Source organism: Oncorhynchus nerka, linkage group LG28 (genome assembly GCF_034236695.1).
Source record: "Oncorhynchus nerka isolate Pitt River linkage group LG28, Oner_Uvic_2.0, whole genome shotgun sequence".
NCBI lineage: Eukaryota > Metazoa > Chordata > Actinopteri > Salmoniformes > Salmonidae > Oncorhynchus > Oncorhynchus nerka.
Genome location: NC_088423.1, coordinates 30,051,222 through 30,070,336, shown reverse-complemented (window position 1 = coordinate 30,070,336; position 19,115 = coordinate 30,051,222). Strand labels below are relative to the sequence as shown.

Genomic DNA, 19,115 nt, shown 5'->3' with positions numbered 1-19,115 from the left:
ATGACCTCGTTAACGCCTTCGAGAATGTGGACATTCGAGTCAATCGGGTCTGACAATATATTGGTAATTTAGCTTTTACAGCTTTAATAGTTTAGTTAATTTGAGTTTTTGATATGTAGAAATGTGCAACTTAAAGCAGTACGGTCTCGGTTCTGTGTAGAATTTCTCCTGTTCTGGAGGATGCGTGAACAGCGACACATACTAAACAGTCAGTGTGGCCCCAGTGGGGATCTAACCCACAACCCTGGTGTTACCACTACCAGCCCCATGATCTAACCCACAACCCTGGTGTTACCACTACCAGCCCCATGATCTAACCCACAACCCTAGTATTACCACTACCAGCCCCATGATCTAACCCACAACCCTGGTGTTACCACTACCAGCCCCGTGATCTAACCCACAACCCTAGTATTACCACTACCAACCCCATGATTTAACCCACAACCCTGGTGTTACCACTACGCCATATGTATTCCAAGATGGCGTAGCAGTCGGACGTGTGTTTTGTCTTGTCCCGTCCTGTATAGTGTAAATATAGTTTTTCCTCGTTTTTTTCTGTATATATTTCGTACATATTTTAATCTCACTTTCCAACTACAGGCTGAATATACTCTCCTGCAACCCGCATCACCCAATGTGGTACGGATCTGCTTTTTCTATACTTTAGAATCGGAACCCTCATCAGAAGCTAGCCAGCTAACTAGCTACTAGCTAGTAGCTAGCCACTGCTAGCGGTCTTCAACGCTAACTAGGACACCAGCGCGACATCTACCCAAAGCATATCAGACTGCTTTTCTCTACCACATCTCCGGATTCCTACCGCAAGCTCTGAACCTTTACACCGGATCATCGCAACTAGCTAGCTGCAATCCGAGTGGCTACTCCTGGCTAACGTCTCTGTCCCAGAGCAAGCACCAGTTAGCCTGGAGCTAGCCTCGAGCTAAGCCCATCTCCCGACTAGCCGAAGAGGTCCAACAATACCTATTTTGCCAATTGGCCTGGACCCTCTACTGCCGACACGGAGCCCCGCCGATCCATCACGACTGGTCCGCCGACATAATCGTCCGAGGGGGTTTCAACAGGCTTTTCCGCTGCGACATCGCCAAAGATCCATCTGCTGGCCAAGGCCCGCAAGCTTTCTGAATCGCTGTATCTCCAGCTCACCGCATGAAGAGGAATAAACAGACTCACCCCATCGCGACGTCCCCCAAAGGTTAACTCTCTAGCCCTCGCTATCTCCCTGCTTGCTAATTCGGCCTGCTAACGGCTAGCTTGTCAAGCTCCGGTCCGCTAACTGCTACCTTGTCTAGCTCGGGCCTACGAACTGTTAGCTTGTTAGCACAGGCCTGCTAACCGTCTGAACCACCGCGTCCCAATCACTCTCTGACCCCATTTACTTTCTATCTCTTTTTTATTTTTAATTTGTTTATACCTTCCGGAAACCTGCCTCACCCAATGTGATACGGAATCGCTGTTACTTTTACTCTTATTTTTATTTTTATGACACACTCAAGAACCTCCAGACGCTAACCAGCTAACTAGCTACAAGCTATTTAGTCATTGTTCGTTTTTTAAAAACCTGGATAACACTCGCCAGCCCAGCCTCCCTGCCCATCCATCGCTGCCCCCTGGACACTGATCTCTTGGCTACATAGCTGACGCACGCTGGACTGTCCATTTTATCACGGTACTCCTTTCTGCTTGTTTGTCTTACCTGTCGGCCCCGTTGCCTAGTCAACGCCATTTTACCTGCTGTTTGTTGTGCTAGCGGATTAGCCTCGCCTACTGTTTTTAGCTAGCTTTCCAAATTCAACACCTGTGATTACTGTATGCCTCGCTGTATGTCTCTCTCAGATGTCAATATGCCTTGTATACTGTTGTTCAGGTTAGTTATCATTGTTTTAGTTCACAATGGAGCCCCTAGACCCACTCTGCATACCCCTGTTACCTCCTTTGTCCCACCTCCCACACATGCGGTGACCTCACCCATTACAACCAGCATGTCCAGAGATACAACCTCTCTCATCATCACCCAGTGCCTGGGCCTACCTCCGCTGTACCCGCACCCCACCATACCCCTGTCTGCGCATTATGCCCTGAATATATTCTACCATGCCCAGAAACCTGCTCCTCTTATCCTCTGCCCCCAACGTTCTAGGCGACCAGTTTTGATAGCCTTTAGCCGCACCCTCATACTACTCCTTCTCTGTTCCGCGGGTGATGTGGAGGTAAACCCAGGCCCTGCATGTCCCCAGGTACCCTCATTTGTTGACTTCTGTGATCGAAAAAACCTTGGTTTTATGCATGTCAACATCAGAAGCCTCCTCCCTAAGTTTGTTTTACTCACTGCTTTAGCACACTCTGCTAACCCTGATGTCCTTGCCGTGTCTGAATCCTGGTTCAGGAAGGCCACCAAAAATTCAGAGATTTCCATACTCAACTATAACATCTTCCGTCAAGATAGAACTGCCAAAGGGGGCGGAGTTGCAGTCTACTGCAGAGATAGCCTGCAAAGTAATGTCATACTTTCCAGGTCCATACCCAAACAGTTCGAACTACTAATTTTGAAAATTACTCTCTCCAGAAATAAGTCTCTCACTGTTGCCGCCTGCTACCGACCACCCTCAGCTCCCAGCTGTGCCCTGGACACCATTTGTGAATTGATCGCCCCCCATCTAGCTTCAGAGTTTGTTCTGTTAGGTGACCTAAACTGGGATATGCTTAACACCCCGGCAGTCCTACAATGTAAGCTAGATGCCCTCAATCTCACTCAAATCATCAAGGAACCCACCAGGTACAACCCTAACTCTGTAAACAAGGGCACACTCATAGACGTCATCCTGACCAACTGGCCCTCCAAATACACCTCCGCTGTCTTCAACCAGGATCTCAGCGATCACTGCCTCATTGCCTGTATCCGCTACGGAGCCGCAGTCAAACGACCACACCTCATCACTGTCAAACGCTCCCTAAAACACTTCTGTGAGCAGGACTTTCTAATCGACCTGGCCCGGGTATCCTGGAAGGACATTGACCTCATCCCGTCAGTTGAGGATGCCTGGTCATTCTTTAAAAGTAACTTCCTCACCATTTTAGATAAGCATGCTCCGTTCAAAAAATGCAGAATCAAGAACAGATACAGCCCTTGGTTCACTCCAGACCTGACTGCCCTCGACCAGCACAAAAACATCCTGTGGCGGACTGCAATAGCATCGAATAGCCCCCGTAATATGCAACTGTTCAGGGAAGTCAGGAACCAATACACGCAGTCAGTCAGGAAAGCAAAGGCCAGCTTCTTCAGGCAGAAGTTTGCATCCTGTAGCTCCAACTCCAAAAAGTTCTGGGACACTGTGAAGTCCATGGAGAACAAGAGCACCTCCTCCCAGCTGCCCACTGCACTGAGGCTAGGTAACACGGTCTCCACCGATAAATCCACGATTATCGAAAGCTTCAATAAGCACTTCTCAACGGCTGGCCATGCCTTCCGCCTGGCTACTCCAACCTCGGCCAACAGCTCCGCCCCCCCCGCAGCTCCTCGCCCAAGCCTCTCCAGGTTCTCCTTTACCCAAATCCAGATAGCAGATGTTCTGAAAGAGCTGCAAAACCTAGACCCGTACAAATCAGCTGGGCTTGACAATCTGGACCCTCTATTTCTGAAACTATCTGCCGCCATTGTCGCAACCCCTATTACCAGCCTGTTCAACCTCTCTTTCATATCGTCTGAGATCCCCAAGGATTGAAAGCTGCCGCAGTCATCCCCCTCTTCAAAGGGGGAGACACCCTGGACCCAAACTGCTATAGACCTATATCCATCCTGCCCTGCCTATCTAAGGTCTTGAAAGCCAAGTCAACAAACAGGTCACTGACCATCTCGAATCCCACCGTACCTTCTCCGCTGTGCAATCTGGTTTCCGAGCCGGTCACGGGTGCACCTCAGCCACGCTCAAGGTACTAAACGATATCATAACCGCCATCGATAAAAGACAGTACTGTGCAGCCGTCTTCATCGACCTCGCCAAGGCTTTCGACTCTGTCAATCACCATATTCTTATCGGCAGACTCAATAGCCTCGGTTTCTCGGATGACTGCCTTGCCTGGTTCACCAATTACTTTGCAGACAGAGTTCAGTGTGTGAAATCGGAGGGCATGCTGTCCGGTCCTCTGGCAGTCTCTATGGGGGTGCCACAGGGTTCAATTCTCGGGCCGACTCTTTTCTCTGTATATATCAATGATGTTGCTCTTGCTGCGGGCGATTCCCTGATCCACCTCTACGCAGACGACACCATTCTATATACTTTCGGCCCGTCATTGGACACTGTGCTATCTAACCTCCAAACGAGCTTCAATGCCATACAGCACTCCTTCCGTGGCCTCCAACTGCTCTTAAACGCGAGTAAAACCAAATGCATGCTTTTCAACCGATCGCTGCCTGCACCCGCATGCCCGACTAGCATCACCACCCTGGATGGTTCCGACCTTGAATATGTGAACATCTATAAGTACCTAGGTGTCTGGCTAGACTGCAAACTCTCCTTCCAGACTCACATCAAACATCTCCAATCGAAAATCAAATCAAGAGTCGGCTTTCTATTCCGCAACAAAGCCTCCTTCACTCACGCCGCCAAGCTTACCCTAGTAAAACTGACTATCCTACCGATCCTCGACTTCGGCGATGTCATCTACAAAATGGCTTCCAACACTCTACTCAGCAAACTGGATGCAGTCTATCACAGTGCCATCCGTTTTGTCACCAAAGCACCTTATACCACCCACCACTGCGACTTGTATGCTCTAGTCGGCTGGCCCTCGCTACATATTCGTCGCCAGACCCACTGGCTCCAGGTCATCTACAAGTCCATGCTAGGTAAAGCTCCGCCTTATCTCAGTTCACTGGTCACGATGGCAACACCCATCCGTAGCACGCGCTCCAGCAGGTGTATCTCACTGATCATCCCTAAAGCCAACACCTCATTTGGCCGCCTTTCGTTCCAGTACTCTGCTGCCTGTGACTGGAACGAACTGCAAAAATCGCTGAAGTTGGAGACTTTTATCTCCCTCACCAACTTCAAACATCACCTATCCGAGCAGCTAACCGATCGCTGCAGCTGTACATAGTCTATTGGTAAATAGCCCACCCATTTTCACCTACCTCATTCCCATACTGTTTTTATACTGTTTTTATTTATTTACTTTTCTGCTCTTTTGCACACCAATATCTCTACCTGTACATGACCATCTGATCATTTATCACTCCAGTGTTAATCTGCAAAATTGTATTATTCGCCTACCTCCTCATGCCTTTTGCACACATTGTATATAGACTGCCCATTTTTTTTCTACTGTGTTATTGACTTGTTAATTGTTTACTCCATGTGTAACTCTGTGTTGTCTGTTCACACTGCTATGCTTTATCTTGGCCAGGTCGCAGTTGCAAATGAGAACTTGTTCTCAACTAGCCTACCTGGTTAAATAAAGGTGAAATAAATAAAAAAAATATATATTTTTTTAAAACAGCCCCATGTTCTAACCCACAGCCCTAGTATTACCACTACCATTCCCATGATCTAACCCACAACCCTGGTGTTACCACTAGCAGCCCCATGATCTAAGCCACAACCCTGGTGTTACCACTACCAGCCCCATGTTCTAACCCACAACCCTGGTGTTACCACGACCAGCCCCATGATCTAACACTACCAGCCCCATGATCTAACCCACAACCCTGGCGTTACCACTACCAGCCCCATGATCTAACCCACAACCCTGGTATTACCACTACCAGCCCCATGTTCTAACCCACAACCCTGGTGTTACCACTACCAGCCCCATGATCTAACCCACAGCCCTAGTATTACCACTACCAGCCCCATGATCTAACCCACAGCCCAGTATTACCACTACCAGCCCCATGATCTAACCCACAACCCTGATGTTACCACTACCAGCCCCATGATCTAACCCACAACCCTAGTATTACCACTACCAGCCCCATGATCTAACACTACCAGCCCCATGATCTAACCCACAACCCTGGTGTTACCGCTACCAGCCCCATGTTCTAACCCACAACCCTAGTATTACCACTACCAGCCCCATGATCTAACCCACAGCCCTAGTATTACCACTACCAGCCCCATGATCTAACACTACCAGCCCCATGATCTAACCCACAACCCTGGTGTTACCGCTACCAGCCCCATGATCTAACCCACAACCCTGGTGTTACCGCTACCAGCCCCATGATCTAACCCACAACCCTGGTGTTACCATTATCAGCCCCATGTTCTAACCCACAACCCTGGTGTTACCACTACCAGCCCCATGATCTAACCCACAACCCTAGTATTACCACTACCAGCCCCATGATCTAACCCACAACCCTGGTGTTACCACTACCAGCCCCATGATCTAACCCACAACCCTGGTGTTACCACTACCAGCCCCATGATCTAACCCACAACCCTGGTGTTACCCTACCAGCCCCATGATCTAACCCACAACCCTAGTATTACCACTACCAGCCCCATGATCTAACCCACAACCCTGGTGTTACCACTACCAGCCCCATGATCTAACCCACAACCCTAGTATTACCACTACCAACCCCATGATCTAACCCACAACCCTGGTGTTACCACTACCAGCCCCATGTTCTAACCCACAGCCCTAGTATTACCACTACCATTCCCATGATCTAACCCACAACCCTGGTGTTACCACTAGCAGCCCCATGATCTAAGCCACAACCCTGGTGTTACCACTACCAGCCCCATGTTCTAACCCACAACCCTGGTGTTACCACTACCAGCCCCATGTTCTAACCCACAACCCTGGTGTTACCACTACCAGCCCCATGATCTAACCCACAACCCTGGCGTTACCACTACCAGCCCCATGATCTAACCCACAACCCTGGTGTTACCACTACCAGCCCCATGTTCTAACCCACAACCCTGGTGTTACCACTACCAGCCCCATGATCTAACCCACAGCCCTAGTGTTACCACTACCAGCCCCATGTTCTAACCCACAGCCCTAGTATTACCACTACCATAAAAAATCATACAATGTGATTTTCTGGATTTTTTTTCTCATTCTGTCTGTCATAGTTAAAGTGTGCCTATGATGAAAATTACAGGCCTCTCTCATCTTTTTAAGTGGGAGAACTTGCACAATTGGTGGCTGACTAAATACTTCTTTGCCCCACTGTATATTGATTCGCTGCCATTGAGCTTTTCCTTTTCTGTCTGACTATATAATTTATGTTTGGCTAATGACAGCAGCTAATGTCTTAATCTTAATGTCCTTACCCGCCCTCCAGAAACACCCAACACAGCCTTTTCTCAGTCTCTCCCACAGAACCAATGAGCTCAGCCTGTTATATTAGCTTATATTACTGGATGTCAGGCTGTGTTGTGTCTATAGACGAGTTCAGCCTGTTAACCAGCGTATGTTACTGGACATCAGGCTCCATTTGAAGGGTCACAAACCTGTCAGCGTTCATTTGTCTTATGGCAGCCGTATAGAGTTATTATGCTGGTCGTTGGTTTTGATTTGTGACTCCGTCTTCAGTGTGCATGTGTGTGTGTGTGACTTCGTTGTCAGTGTGTGTGTGTGTGTTAGAGGTCGACCGATTATGATTTTTCAACGCCGATACCGATTATTGGAGGACCAAAAACCGCCGATACCGATTAATCGGGCCGATTTTTTGAAATGTATTTGTAATAATGACAATTACAACAATACTGAATGAACACTTTTTTAAACTTAATATAATACATAAATAAAAATCAATTTAGCCTCAAATAAATAATGAAACATGTTCAATTTGGTTTAAATAATGCAAAAACAAAGTGTTGGAGAAGAAAGTAAAAGTGCAATATGTGCCATGTAAAAAAGCTAACGTTTAAGTTCCTTGCTCAGAACATGAGAACATATGAAAGCTAGTGGTTCCTTTTAACATGAGTCTTCAATATTCCAAGGTAATAGGTTTTAGGTTGCAGTTAATATAGTATTTATAGGACTATTTCTCTCTATACCAGCTTCCGTCCCTCTCCTCGCTCCTACCTGGGCTCGAACGAGGAACACATCGGCAACAGCCACCCTCGAAGCATCGTTACCCATCGCTCCACAAAATACGCGGCCCTTGCAGAGCAAGGGGAACAACTACTCCAAGTCTCAGAGCGAGTGACGTTTGAAACGTTATTAGCGCGCACCCCGCTAACTAGCTAGCCATTTCACATCGGTTACACCAGCCTAATCTCGAGAGTTGATAGGCTTGAAGTCATAAACAGCTCAATGCTTGAAGCACAACGAAGAGCTGCTGGCAAATGCACGAAAGTGCTGTTTGAATGAATGCTTACGAGCCTGCTGCTGCCTACCATCGCTCAGTCAGACTGCTCTATCAAATATCAAATCATAGACTTAATTATAACATAATAACACACAGAAATACGAGCCTTTGGTCATTAATATGGCCGAATCCAGAAACTATCATTTCGAAAACAAAATGTTTATTATTATCGCATATGCCCTGACTCTGCGTGCAATGAACTCAAGAGAAGTGACACAATTTCACCTGTTTAATAGTGCCTGCTAACCTGGATTTCTTTTAGCTAAATATGCAGGTTTAAAAATATATACTTCTGTGTATTGATTTTAAGAAAGGCATTAATGTTTATGGTTAGGTACACGTTGGAGCAACGACAGTCCTTTTTCCGCGAATGCGCACCGCATTGATTATATGCAACGCAGGACACGCTAGATAAACTAATAATATCATCAACCATGTGTAGTTAACTAGTGATTATGATTGATTGATTGTTTTTTATAAGATAAGTTTAATGCTAGCTAGCAATTTACCTTGGCTTCTTATTGCATTCGCGTAACAGGCAGGCTCCTCGTGGAGTGCAATGAGAGGCAGGTGGTTAGAGCGTTGGACTAGTTAACTGTAAGGTTGCAAGATTGAATCCCCAAGCTGACAAGGTAAAAATCTGTCCATCTGCCCCTGAACAAGGCAGTTAACCCACCATTCCTAGGCTGTCATTGAAAATAAGAATGTGTTCTTAACTGACTTGTCTAGTTAAATAAAGGTGTAAAACACACATATATATATACTTTTTTTTAATCGGCCAAATCGGTGTCCAAAAATACCGATTTCCGAATGTTATGAAAACTTGAAATCGGCCCTAATTAATCGCCCATTCCGATTAATCGGTCGACCTCTAGTGCGTGTGTGTGAGTGACTTTGTTTTCAGTGTGGCTGTGTAGCTAAAGGCCTCTCTGAGTCCCTCTTCTCCACGTTTACGACCAGAAGCTGCTCACCAAGAGATAGTAAGGGAATTCAAGGAAAAGGAAGATTATCTTTGAACGGAAAGAAAATATTCTCCAAAGAGCAGCATATTAGCGCCGTCCCTCCTACCTTCCACACACATTCATTAAATTATGGAATTAAACCCGTTTATCCATGAGTGTTAAAGCGTTGAGGCTCAGGCACATATTACTGTATGACTCAGACTGCTGCAGCAATAGGAAATATAGTGTTGCTGTCATTTTCAGTATGTGAAGTGCCTTGCTTACTCAGTCTCCTTACCAGAGAATTCAGTAGTGTGTCAGTAGTCACACAACCCCATGGTGATGAGGTATAAATACACTACATTACCAAAAGTATGTGGACACCTGCTCATCGAACATCTCATTCCAAAATCATAAGCATTAATATGGAGTTGGTCCCCCTTTTTCGCTGCTGTTACAGCCTCCACTGTTCTGGGAAGGCAGGTAGCCTAATGTTTAGAGCGTTGGGCCAGTAACCGAAAGGTTGCTGGATTGAATCCCCTAGCTGACAGGGTATAAATCTGTTGTTCTGCCCCTGATCAAGGCAATTAACCCACTGTTCCCTGATAGGCCGTCAATGTAAATAATAATTTGTTCTTAACTGACTTGCCTAGTTAAATAAAGGTTAAATAAAAAATGTATTGAACTAGACTGGGGCAGCCCTAGCAGGGCAGAATCATATTTTTGGACGAACTGACTTGTTGGAAAGGTGGCATCCTATGACAGTGCCACATTGAAATTCACTGAGCTCTTCAGTAAGGCCATTCTACTGACAATATTTGTCTATGGAGATTGCATGGCTGTGTGTTCGATTTTATACACCTGTCAGCAACGGCTGTGGCTGAAGAGCCGAATCCACTCATTTGAAGGGGTGTCCACAAACTTTTGTATATACTGTATAGTGTAGATTTTGAAAGACCTGTTTCAGATCTGTAAGTCTCAGGTAAACATGTCTCAGAGGCACAGATAAACAGAGTTGGGTTCCATTTCCATTCAGTCAATTCATGAAGTAAACTGAAATTGCTTTTCAATTAGGAAAATGGGAATTGGACTTTAATTTTTTATATGAATTGAAGTAGAATTGACACCAACCTTGTAGATACATACTTGAAGATGACTCAGATATATTTTAAGTCCCAGAGTGTATTGGGTGTGAGTTCCAGATATTTATGAGTTCATAATCTCATACAGCCAGAACTAAAGTCTTGCATAATTATGTCAGATGCTCGATTCATTTCTGGGGGGAGACGTGTTAGAAAAGATACTAGAACAAGAAGCAAAAGCAGGGAAGTAAAAAAATTCCTCATTAGTCGTCAAATCCCACACAGTCTGTTGACAGACGCTACGATACCAGTTATGATACTTGCATCTGTCCACGAGAGATTCATGACTTGCTGCCGTTGTGTTGAGGTTTGACCTGGCTGCCCGCAGACGTTAACTTTCTATAGCTTTCTATGCCTATCTATCTCTTCTCCATGGCTCTGTCTGTGGCCTTTGAAGAAAGTCTTGGATTTGAGTTTCCAGACTTCCTGTTGAATGTGTTTTGACCTGGCTGCCTGCAGAGAGAGGCCTTCACACAGCTCTCTCTGGGTGCTCAAGTGTGGTGTGGGTAACCTCACTGTCTTTCGCCCAGCGCGCTCTATCTCTATCACTCTCTTCTCCTCTCTTAGTGAGCTGGCTCACTTTCATTTTTCTTTTCAGTGGAAGTGTTAGAGAACAGCGGGGTAATTAGTCCCATTGCCCCCGCCAGAACCTCCAGTGCTACCTTGTGAAGAAGTTCTCATTAAATGGAGCTCGGAGAAAATAGTCTGCTTGCCTCAAAATCCAGACTGAATCACATTTCAATGGTGGAGTGAAACAGAGCTTAATTCGGTCTGGATTTTCAGGCTAGGAGTCTGCAGTCCAATGCTAATCCACTGGAAGAGTCAGTCAGTCACTGCTTCTAATGTTTTCATGTGTTTTACATGTGAATGCTACCCTTAGCAGTCAGTACAGCATATGGTTTGGAGACTGACATCTCACTGAAGTGCAGTGAAATGGATTGCTTGTTTCCTAACGGGCAAGGTGAAAGCAGGAGAGTAAACAAAACAATAAATTATCTTTCTCTTTTTCCTCCCATTTCAATCGTTTTTCCCTTTTCTAAAATTAGCTTTTGTATGGCTGGTTTGACATATGCTGTAATTTTGTATCAGGGGATTCGAGATTTCTTCTGTCATGATGGAAATTAGATCTCTGGTGGAGGGGATAGATGCCAGCATTGCATCTGCAGCAATAGAACTAGAATTAATGTAGCCTTCGAAGTGTAGCTGTATTGTTAGCAGTGCAGCTAGCCAAGCGTGCAGCTACAGTACTGGATTAAATGAGCTTCAGTGTAGTGGTTAGCATTAGCAGTACAGCTGTCCAGGTGTGCGGGTATAGGACTGGATTAAATTAGATATTAGCACAACACAGCTAGGCAGGTATTACAAGACTGGCTCAATGAGCTCTGTGTAGACATTAGCCAGTGAAACCATAAGCATTAGACAGGAAGATGATGTATGGCCATTGGCTAACTAATGTGTGATTGTCTGTTTGGCTATGCAGATTAATATGTACATAGGTCTACACATAAACAATGACTAAATCTCGGATATGTGTGTGTTGTCTAATCTTACGTAGTTGGTCAAATATTGGTCAAATGGAGCTCCCACCGAACAGGAAGCTGCACCCTCACCCCTAAGTAATAAAAAATTATCTAATTTAAGATGCTATAGATTGCTCTATAATCAATACACTCCATTTACCTTTCCCCAAATCAAGCCAAATAGGCACCTCGGAAGTTTCTCACAGAGAATCAATCAATCCCACAGACAATTAGGGTTGAAACATTGCCATGTCTCTCTAATGAGTCACTGAGTCCAAGGTGCTAAAGGAGCTCCGTAAACTTGACCCCCTAACAACATCTGGGTCAGAGAGTTTAGACCCTTTCTTCTTTAAGGTTGCTGTTCCTATAATCACCAAGCCCATCTCTGACCTTTTGAACCTGTCTCTCCTCTCTGGGGAGGGTCCCATTGCTTGGAAGGGAGCCACGGTTAGTCCTTTATTTAAGGGGGAACATTAAGATGATCCTAACTGTTATAGGACTATTTCTATTCTGCCCTGTTTATCAAAAGTGTTGGGAAAACTTGTCAATAATCAACTGACTGGCTTTCTTGATGTCTATAGTATTCTCTCTGGTATGCAATCTGGTTTCCGCTCAGGTTATGGATATGTCACTCTCGAGCACCTAGATGTTCTTTACCATTCGGCCGTTAGATTTGCCACCAATGCTCCTTATAAGACACATCACTGCACTCTATAGTCTTCTGTAAACTGGTCATCTCTGTATACCTGTCGCAAGACCCACTGGTTGTTGCCTATTTATAAAACTCTCTTAGGCCTCACTCCCCCCTATCTGAGTTATATACTGTAGCCCTCATCCTCCACATACAACACCCGTTCTGCCAGTCACATTCTGTTAAAGATCCCCAAAGCACACACATCCCTGGGTCGCTCGTCTTTTCAGTTCGCTACAGCTAGAGACAGGAACGCGTTGCAACAAACACTCAAACTGGACAGTTTTAACTCAATCTCTTCATTCGAAGACTCAATCATGCAAACTCTTACTGACAGTTGTGACTGCTTTGTGTGATGTATTGTTGTCTCTACCTTCTTGCCCTTTGTGCTGTTGTCTGTGCCAAACAATGTTTGTACCCTGTTTTGTGCTGCTACCATGTTGTGCTGCTGCCATGTTGTGTTGCTACCATGTTGTTGTTGCTACCATGTTGTTGACATGTTGTGTTGCTACCATGCTATGTTCTCTTAGGTCTCTCTGTATGTAGTGTTGTGTTGTCTCTCTTGTTGTGATGTGTGTTTTGTCCTATATTTTTATTTCATTTATTTGTATTTTTAATCCCAGCCCCCGTCCCTGCAGGAGGACTTTTGGCTTTTGGTAGGCCGTCATTGTAAAGAAGAATTTGTTCTTAACTGACTTGCCTAGTTAAATAAAGGTTCAATAAAAAAATACAAATAATGGATAGTCGAATAAAAGACATGAGCTGGCGCACACACAGAGAAAATTATTTTATGTAGAGGTGCTGACTAACGGCGAATAAACTATAAGCTATTAAAATAGAGTTGCACACTCTATATGTAAACTCCCCGTAATTTATTAGGTGAATGACCTCTCTTTTTTATGTAGCTTATCTCTAATGGTTAGTAACATCGAATGAAACACATCAGACTTTGAAATCTATTAAATATTCTTATTCTGAGACTAAAGGATTTGGATATGTGAAAGCATGGGTTGTAATAGAGGGTAAAGGCACTTAAATGCTATTTAAGCACCATTTTATTTGGTGAATTATAACGTTTAGTGCATCTCTGGGTCAGTGTACCACGGAGGGGTCATTAAACGTATTTAGAGATGGATAACGTTACAATTCTAGGCCTATTGATTACTCAGGTCACCTTCATTATTAGCATGCACTGCACAATGTGCACACCCTTCACACACACGTGCATGCACATGCACACTATAGGCCCTACAGGGCTAGAGCTTGTTGCTGCTGTTAGCTGCCATTTAGGCAAACCAAACTGGAGAGTTTAGTGTCCTGATGTGTCGCTCAAACGCATCCATGTAGTGAGTTGTTAGTTGATGAAGGCCGTGGCTGTGGTGTAAAGTGCTGCAGTGGTACATAACAAGCTGATCCTAAGAAAGCTGTGAGCTGCACCAAGTCTGTTGTATCTGCAGGTACAGCACTTTGTCAGCCTCTAGTCTTTCAGCTTCTCAGCGCCTGGTTAATGCTGACAGCTGACAGACACCAGGACATTTTCTGTTAGCCTGACTAGGTTCTGTCCAGCCAGCTGCTATGGACAGTGAAAACAACATTTTCGTTTCTGTATTACTGGGAATTCATGTCATTTATTTGAAGTTGATCATCAAGCAATGTTTGTACTTCTGGTTGTACATTGGCTTATGAACGATTTGTGAAGAATCTTTATACGCTTGGTAAAGGATTTGTGAAGCATCTGTATAGGATTGATAAAATATATGTGAAGTTTTCATTAAGCGTTATTATAACATTATAAAGGACTCTGCATTATACCTACCTGCAGGCAATAAGTATAGTGTTACTAAGTTATGTTTCCTCTGAAGTGGGGACAGCTTATTCTACTTGTAGTTATCCTGATATGTGTTCAGTAAGGTAAATAGTAGCAAACGTTAGCTAACACATTTAATTTGTTTTGTGTTAGCCGTGAACATTTGCTAACGCTAGCTAACAGTCTGAGGTAGTGTGAGACGAATGGAAGTGTCTGTTTCAGGTCTAAACTGTCAGTACAAATAATCAAGTGGCCATGTAGGCTTTTTCTACATGTATTAGGAATAGCAAAGGTTTTTTCAGTTGATAGCTAAAGAGCCACAGTAATAATTACAAAAAGGAGGTATGTATTTGCAGCTTCACTGTAACATTTTGGAATATTCATTCAAATCTTTCAACTGAAATTGTTACTAAGCAACATGTTTGCCGCAAACAATTGTCAAACTGATACAGTAAATCCAGTGTGGCCCACTGCAACGCTCTGAACTTTCCACCATGCTTAATAAACCCCAGTAGTCATTCAAAAAAAGTCTGTGAGGAGATTTGGTTTGGTGTCTCTGAACTGTTGTCTTTTTTTCCCCCCATCACATTATCCTTTTTTTTACACGAATATGATTTACCTATTAATTTGTATGAATGTTTGAAGTCATCATGGTTTTATCTTCTTATATGTCTACTTTTCTTCTGTTTGATCATGCTCACGTCTTTATTTTCTTCCTCATCCCCCTGTTTTGTTCTGTTTGCATGGTCCCTCCCCCTCCTCTGTCTGTGTTTATTTGTGGAACGTGAAGAACTGGAACCGTCGAGCTGTCACTCAAGTAGGCCTTTCGTTATCAAACCCACTTTGATTGAGTTGGTTTGGGTCAAAATATGATTATAATGATATGATAAAACATTATTTTCACATTTGCAATTGATAAACACAGACACATAGTTGACCGTATGTGCTGTGTCATCCAGGATAAGTTAAAACTTAAACACACACGCTCCACTCAAATGGTTTACATAAATTGACATAAACAATATGGTCTTTCATGTGTGATGTATCACCCTGTTTTTACAAATGCATGTTTTTTTCTGTACTCTGTTCATGATTCAGATTGAAATCACAGATGGTGAGTTGAATGGAATACATGTTGATTTCTGTCACATCTCTAATGTGTTAGATCATGTTTTTCTGTGTTGATTATATGACTCCAAAGGAAGTCTTTCTTTCCTTCAGATTTACCCCTGGAACTTGCCAATGGTGTTTTGATTGAATTCATGAATAAAGACCCTAGCTAGTTGTCTTACAGTAAATGAATGCTACAAGTTCAGTGTGAGGTTATATGGACTGGGTGCAAGTCTATGGCTTGTATCACAGCTGCTTGAGTACACCCTCATTTTATAGTCATAACATCCCATGAATATTATTAACGTCTAGGAAAGACTTCTTGATGCCAGCACACACATTCAGTATCCAAGGACTCCCTGGGAAACAGTGGCAAATGTTATAGAGTGGACTATCCTGGTTGAGAGAATAGTACATGCATACAGACACATACATTTTGTCAACATGTTGAGATATGTTTCAGTCTCACGAGAATGCAGTTCTAGGTTTGTTCATTCTTTGAGTAATGGCTCCTAAGCTACAGGTCCACCCTTCAGTTTCCATAGAACGTAAACATTATGTCAACCTTTGCCTGATCTTTCTCTCTCTCAGGGGATCAGCAGTCTGTTCAGTTCTCTGAAGGTTGTCCGGTTGCTGCGCTTGGGCAGAGTAGCCCGTAAACTGGACCACTACATTGAGTATGGAGCCGCCGTCCTCGTCCTGTTGGTGTGTGTCTTCGGCTTGGCTGCCCACTGGTTGGCCTGCATCTGGTACTGTTCTGTTAAGACTGATTTACTGTATATTAAAGGTAGACTCAGTGAAATGACGTTGACACGAGCAGCACCGCAGCTATTGCGATAGCACAGCTCTCACACAGTCACACAAAGTATCTGCGTATGTGCAGGGGTTCACTTCACGCTGTTACAACGTGGTAGGTACGGGACCAAAATAGCAGAGAAGTTTAGCCTTGTGCTTCAACACTCTTAGTTGTTGCGGAAATTGACTAACTATGCTGTTAACTTTGTGCATCTTCGTCATATCGCTGAGTCTACCTTTAATGGGTTATGACAGTACCCAATTATCTTATCCGGGAACTGGCACACCTGATTTAACTTGTCAAGAGCTTGACGATTAGACAACAAAGATGTGAACCGTCTGTTGGTCCCCGAGGAGAGAGTTGGCAAAACCTGTTATAGGAGTTAATAATGTGATATGAAGTCATTATGTTGGTAACATGCAAATAAACTGTTATCCTATTATTCATATAAATTATCACAATGGCCAAAACAATCTGGCTACTGTATTTGTTGATTGCATATTCCTTCAGTGTTTCTCAATCCGTTCCTCTCTGATCCCCAACTGTGGCATGCTTTTTTCTACTACACCTGATTTAATTCATCAACAAGATTAGTTGTGGATTAGATTACAAATTGCTATTGGTGGATTAGAACAAAAATGCTAAGTGAAATGACTGGGGAGTTACTCAGTAACGGATTGAGAAACACTGCCTTTAAAAACTGTCATGCTCTGTAGTGTTGACAGTGTAATGAAGGAGAAGTATGTTTCTGTTTCTCACCCGCAATGTTTTGTAACTTTCGTCTTGCTCCCCTTAAGCAAAGTGAACAAACCTCTAACCTGTGTGGTAGAGGCAACCCTAACGCTGTCCTTTCCCTTTCCCCTAAACCTGATCCTGAACCCTAAACCTGAACTCTTTCTCATCTCAACCTAACAGGTACAGCACCTACCTGGTTTTGGTTCTTGTCTAACTGGGCTTTAACAATAAAAAGGATGCAATATTGTAGCAGACCTCCATTGTCCGACCAAGAGTTGCTGAATATCTTTTAATCTTGACTAACTATAACAGGTACAGCATCGGTGACTATGAGGTGATAGACGAGGAGACAGGCATCCTGCGGACAGACAGCTGGCTGTACATGCTGGGGGAGACAGTGGGCTCGCCATACCGCTTCAACGCCAGTGGCACAGGGAAGTGGGAGGGCGGCCCCAACAAAGACTCGGTCTACATCACATCTCTATACTTCACCATGACCTCTCTGACCAGTATAGGGTTCGGAAACATCGCCCCCACCACCGACGGAGAGAAGATCTTCGCTGTCGCCATGATGATGATTGGATGTAAGTATATGGGACTACATGTTTTTCTGTCATGATCTAAGGTGGTGTTTCCCAATCCTCTCCTGGAGTAACCCCAGCCAGTCCACATTTGATGCATTCCAGAACTAGCACAGTTGATTTGGGTAATGAGGGGTTTGATGATTAGGTGGCCATTTGAAACAGCTGTGATAGTTCTGGAATACATAGAACTGTATTGTTGTTTAAGGGCTTGTAAGTAAGCATTTCACGGTGAGGTCTACACCTGTTGTATTCAGCGCATGTGACAAATAAAATGTTATTTGATAAAATATGTGGACTGGCTGTGGGAACTCGAGGAAAGGTTTCGGAAACACTGATTTAAGTGCCCTCTGTGGCCTTATTGGCATTTTCCCCATGTGGTAGCATTATGAATTAATTAATTAATGAGCCCCTTAAACTGTCTGCATCGATGACCCTGCACTCTATCCAGACAGGAAACTGGGAGCACATCAAACACTCTATCGTCCTCAAAACCATGCTCTAACACAATTTCACGTCATTATATTTACATAACAAAGGCATGAGCATTTGAAGTTTCATTCCAAAGTGCTATATATCCATTTTCAGACATTTAGGTAAATACATATATATTTTTTTACAACTTTTGAAAGAGATTGGTGTGTTTTTTCACCATCTAATCATGGCATGGGCTTCTTGAACGATATACAGTGGGGCAAAAAAGTATTTAGTCAGCCACCAATTGTGCAAGTTTTCCCACTTAAAAAGATGAGAGGCCTGTAATTGTCATCATAGGTACACTTCAACTATGACAGAGAAAATGAGAAAAAAAAATCTGTATCTGGTATTTTGGCCCATTCCTCCATGCAAATCTCCTCTAGAGCAATGATGTTTTGGGGCTGTTGCTGGGCAACACGGACTTTCAACTCCCTCCAAAGATGTTCTATGGGGTTGAGATCTGGAGACTGAATTGGCCACTCCAGGACTTTGAAATGCTTCTTACGAAGCCACTCCTTCATTGCCCGGGCGGTGTGTTTGGGATCATTGTCATGCTGAAAGACCCGGCCACGTTTCATCTTCAATGCCCTTGCTGATAGAAGGAGGTTTTCACTCAAAATCTCACGATACATGGCCCCATTCATTCTTTCCTTTACACGGATTAGTCGTCCTGGTCCCTTTGCAGAAAAACAGCCCCAAAGCATGATGTTTCCACCCCCATGCTTCACAGTAGGTATGGTGTTCTTTGGATGCAACTCAGCATTCTTTGTCCTCCAAACACAACGAGTTTTTACCAAAAAGTTATATTTTGGTTTCATCTGACCATATGACATTCTCCCAATCTTCTTCTGGATCATCCACACGCCTCTTCACTGTTGATGTTGAGACTGGTGTTTTGCGAGTACTATTTAATGAAGCTGCCAGTTGAGGACTTGTGAGGCGTCTGTTTCTCAAATTAG

The 19,115-nt window shown here is 44.1% G+C and overlaps 1 protein-coding gene across 1 annotated transcript in view; it reads left to right on the top strand.

The window, feature by feature from the left end:
• kcnh1a (potassium voltage-gated channel, subfamily H (eag-related), member 1a) overlaps window positions 1-19,115 on the top strand; it is a 99,835-nt gene that overhangs the window by 11,305 nt on the left and 69,415 nt on the right. Inside the window, exons 9-11 of the mRNA XM_065012751.1 lie at window positions 15,248-15,274; window positions 16,159-16,316; window positions 17,411-17,682. Of these exons, the coding sequence (XP_064868823.1) occupies window positions 15,248-15,274; window positions 16,159-16,316; window positions 17,411-17,682 (457 nt within the window). The remainder of the gene's footprint in view (window positions 1-15,247; window positions 15,275-16,158; window positions 16,317-17,410; window positions 17,683-19,115) is intronic.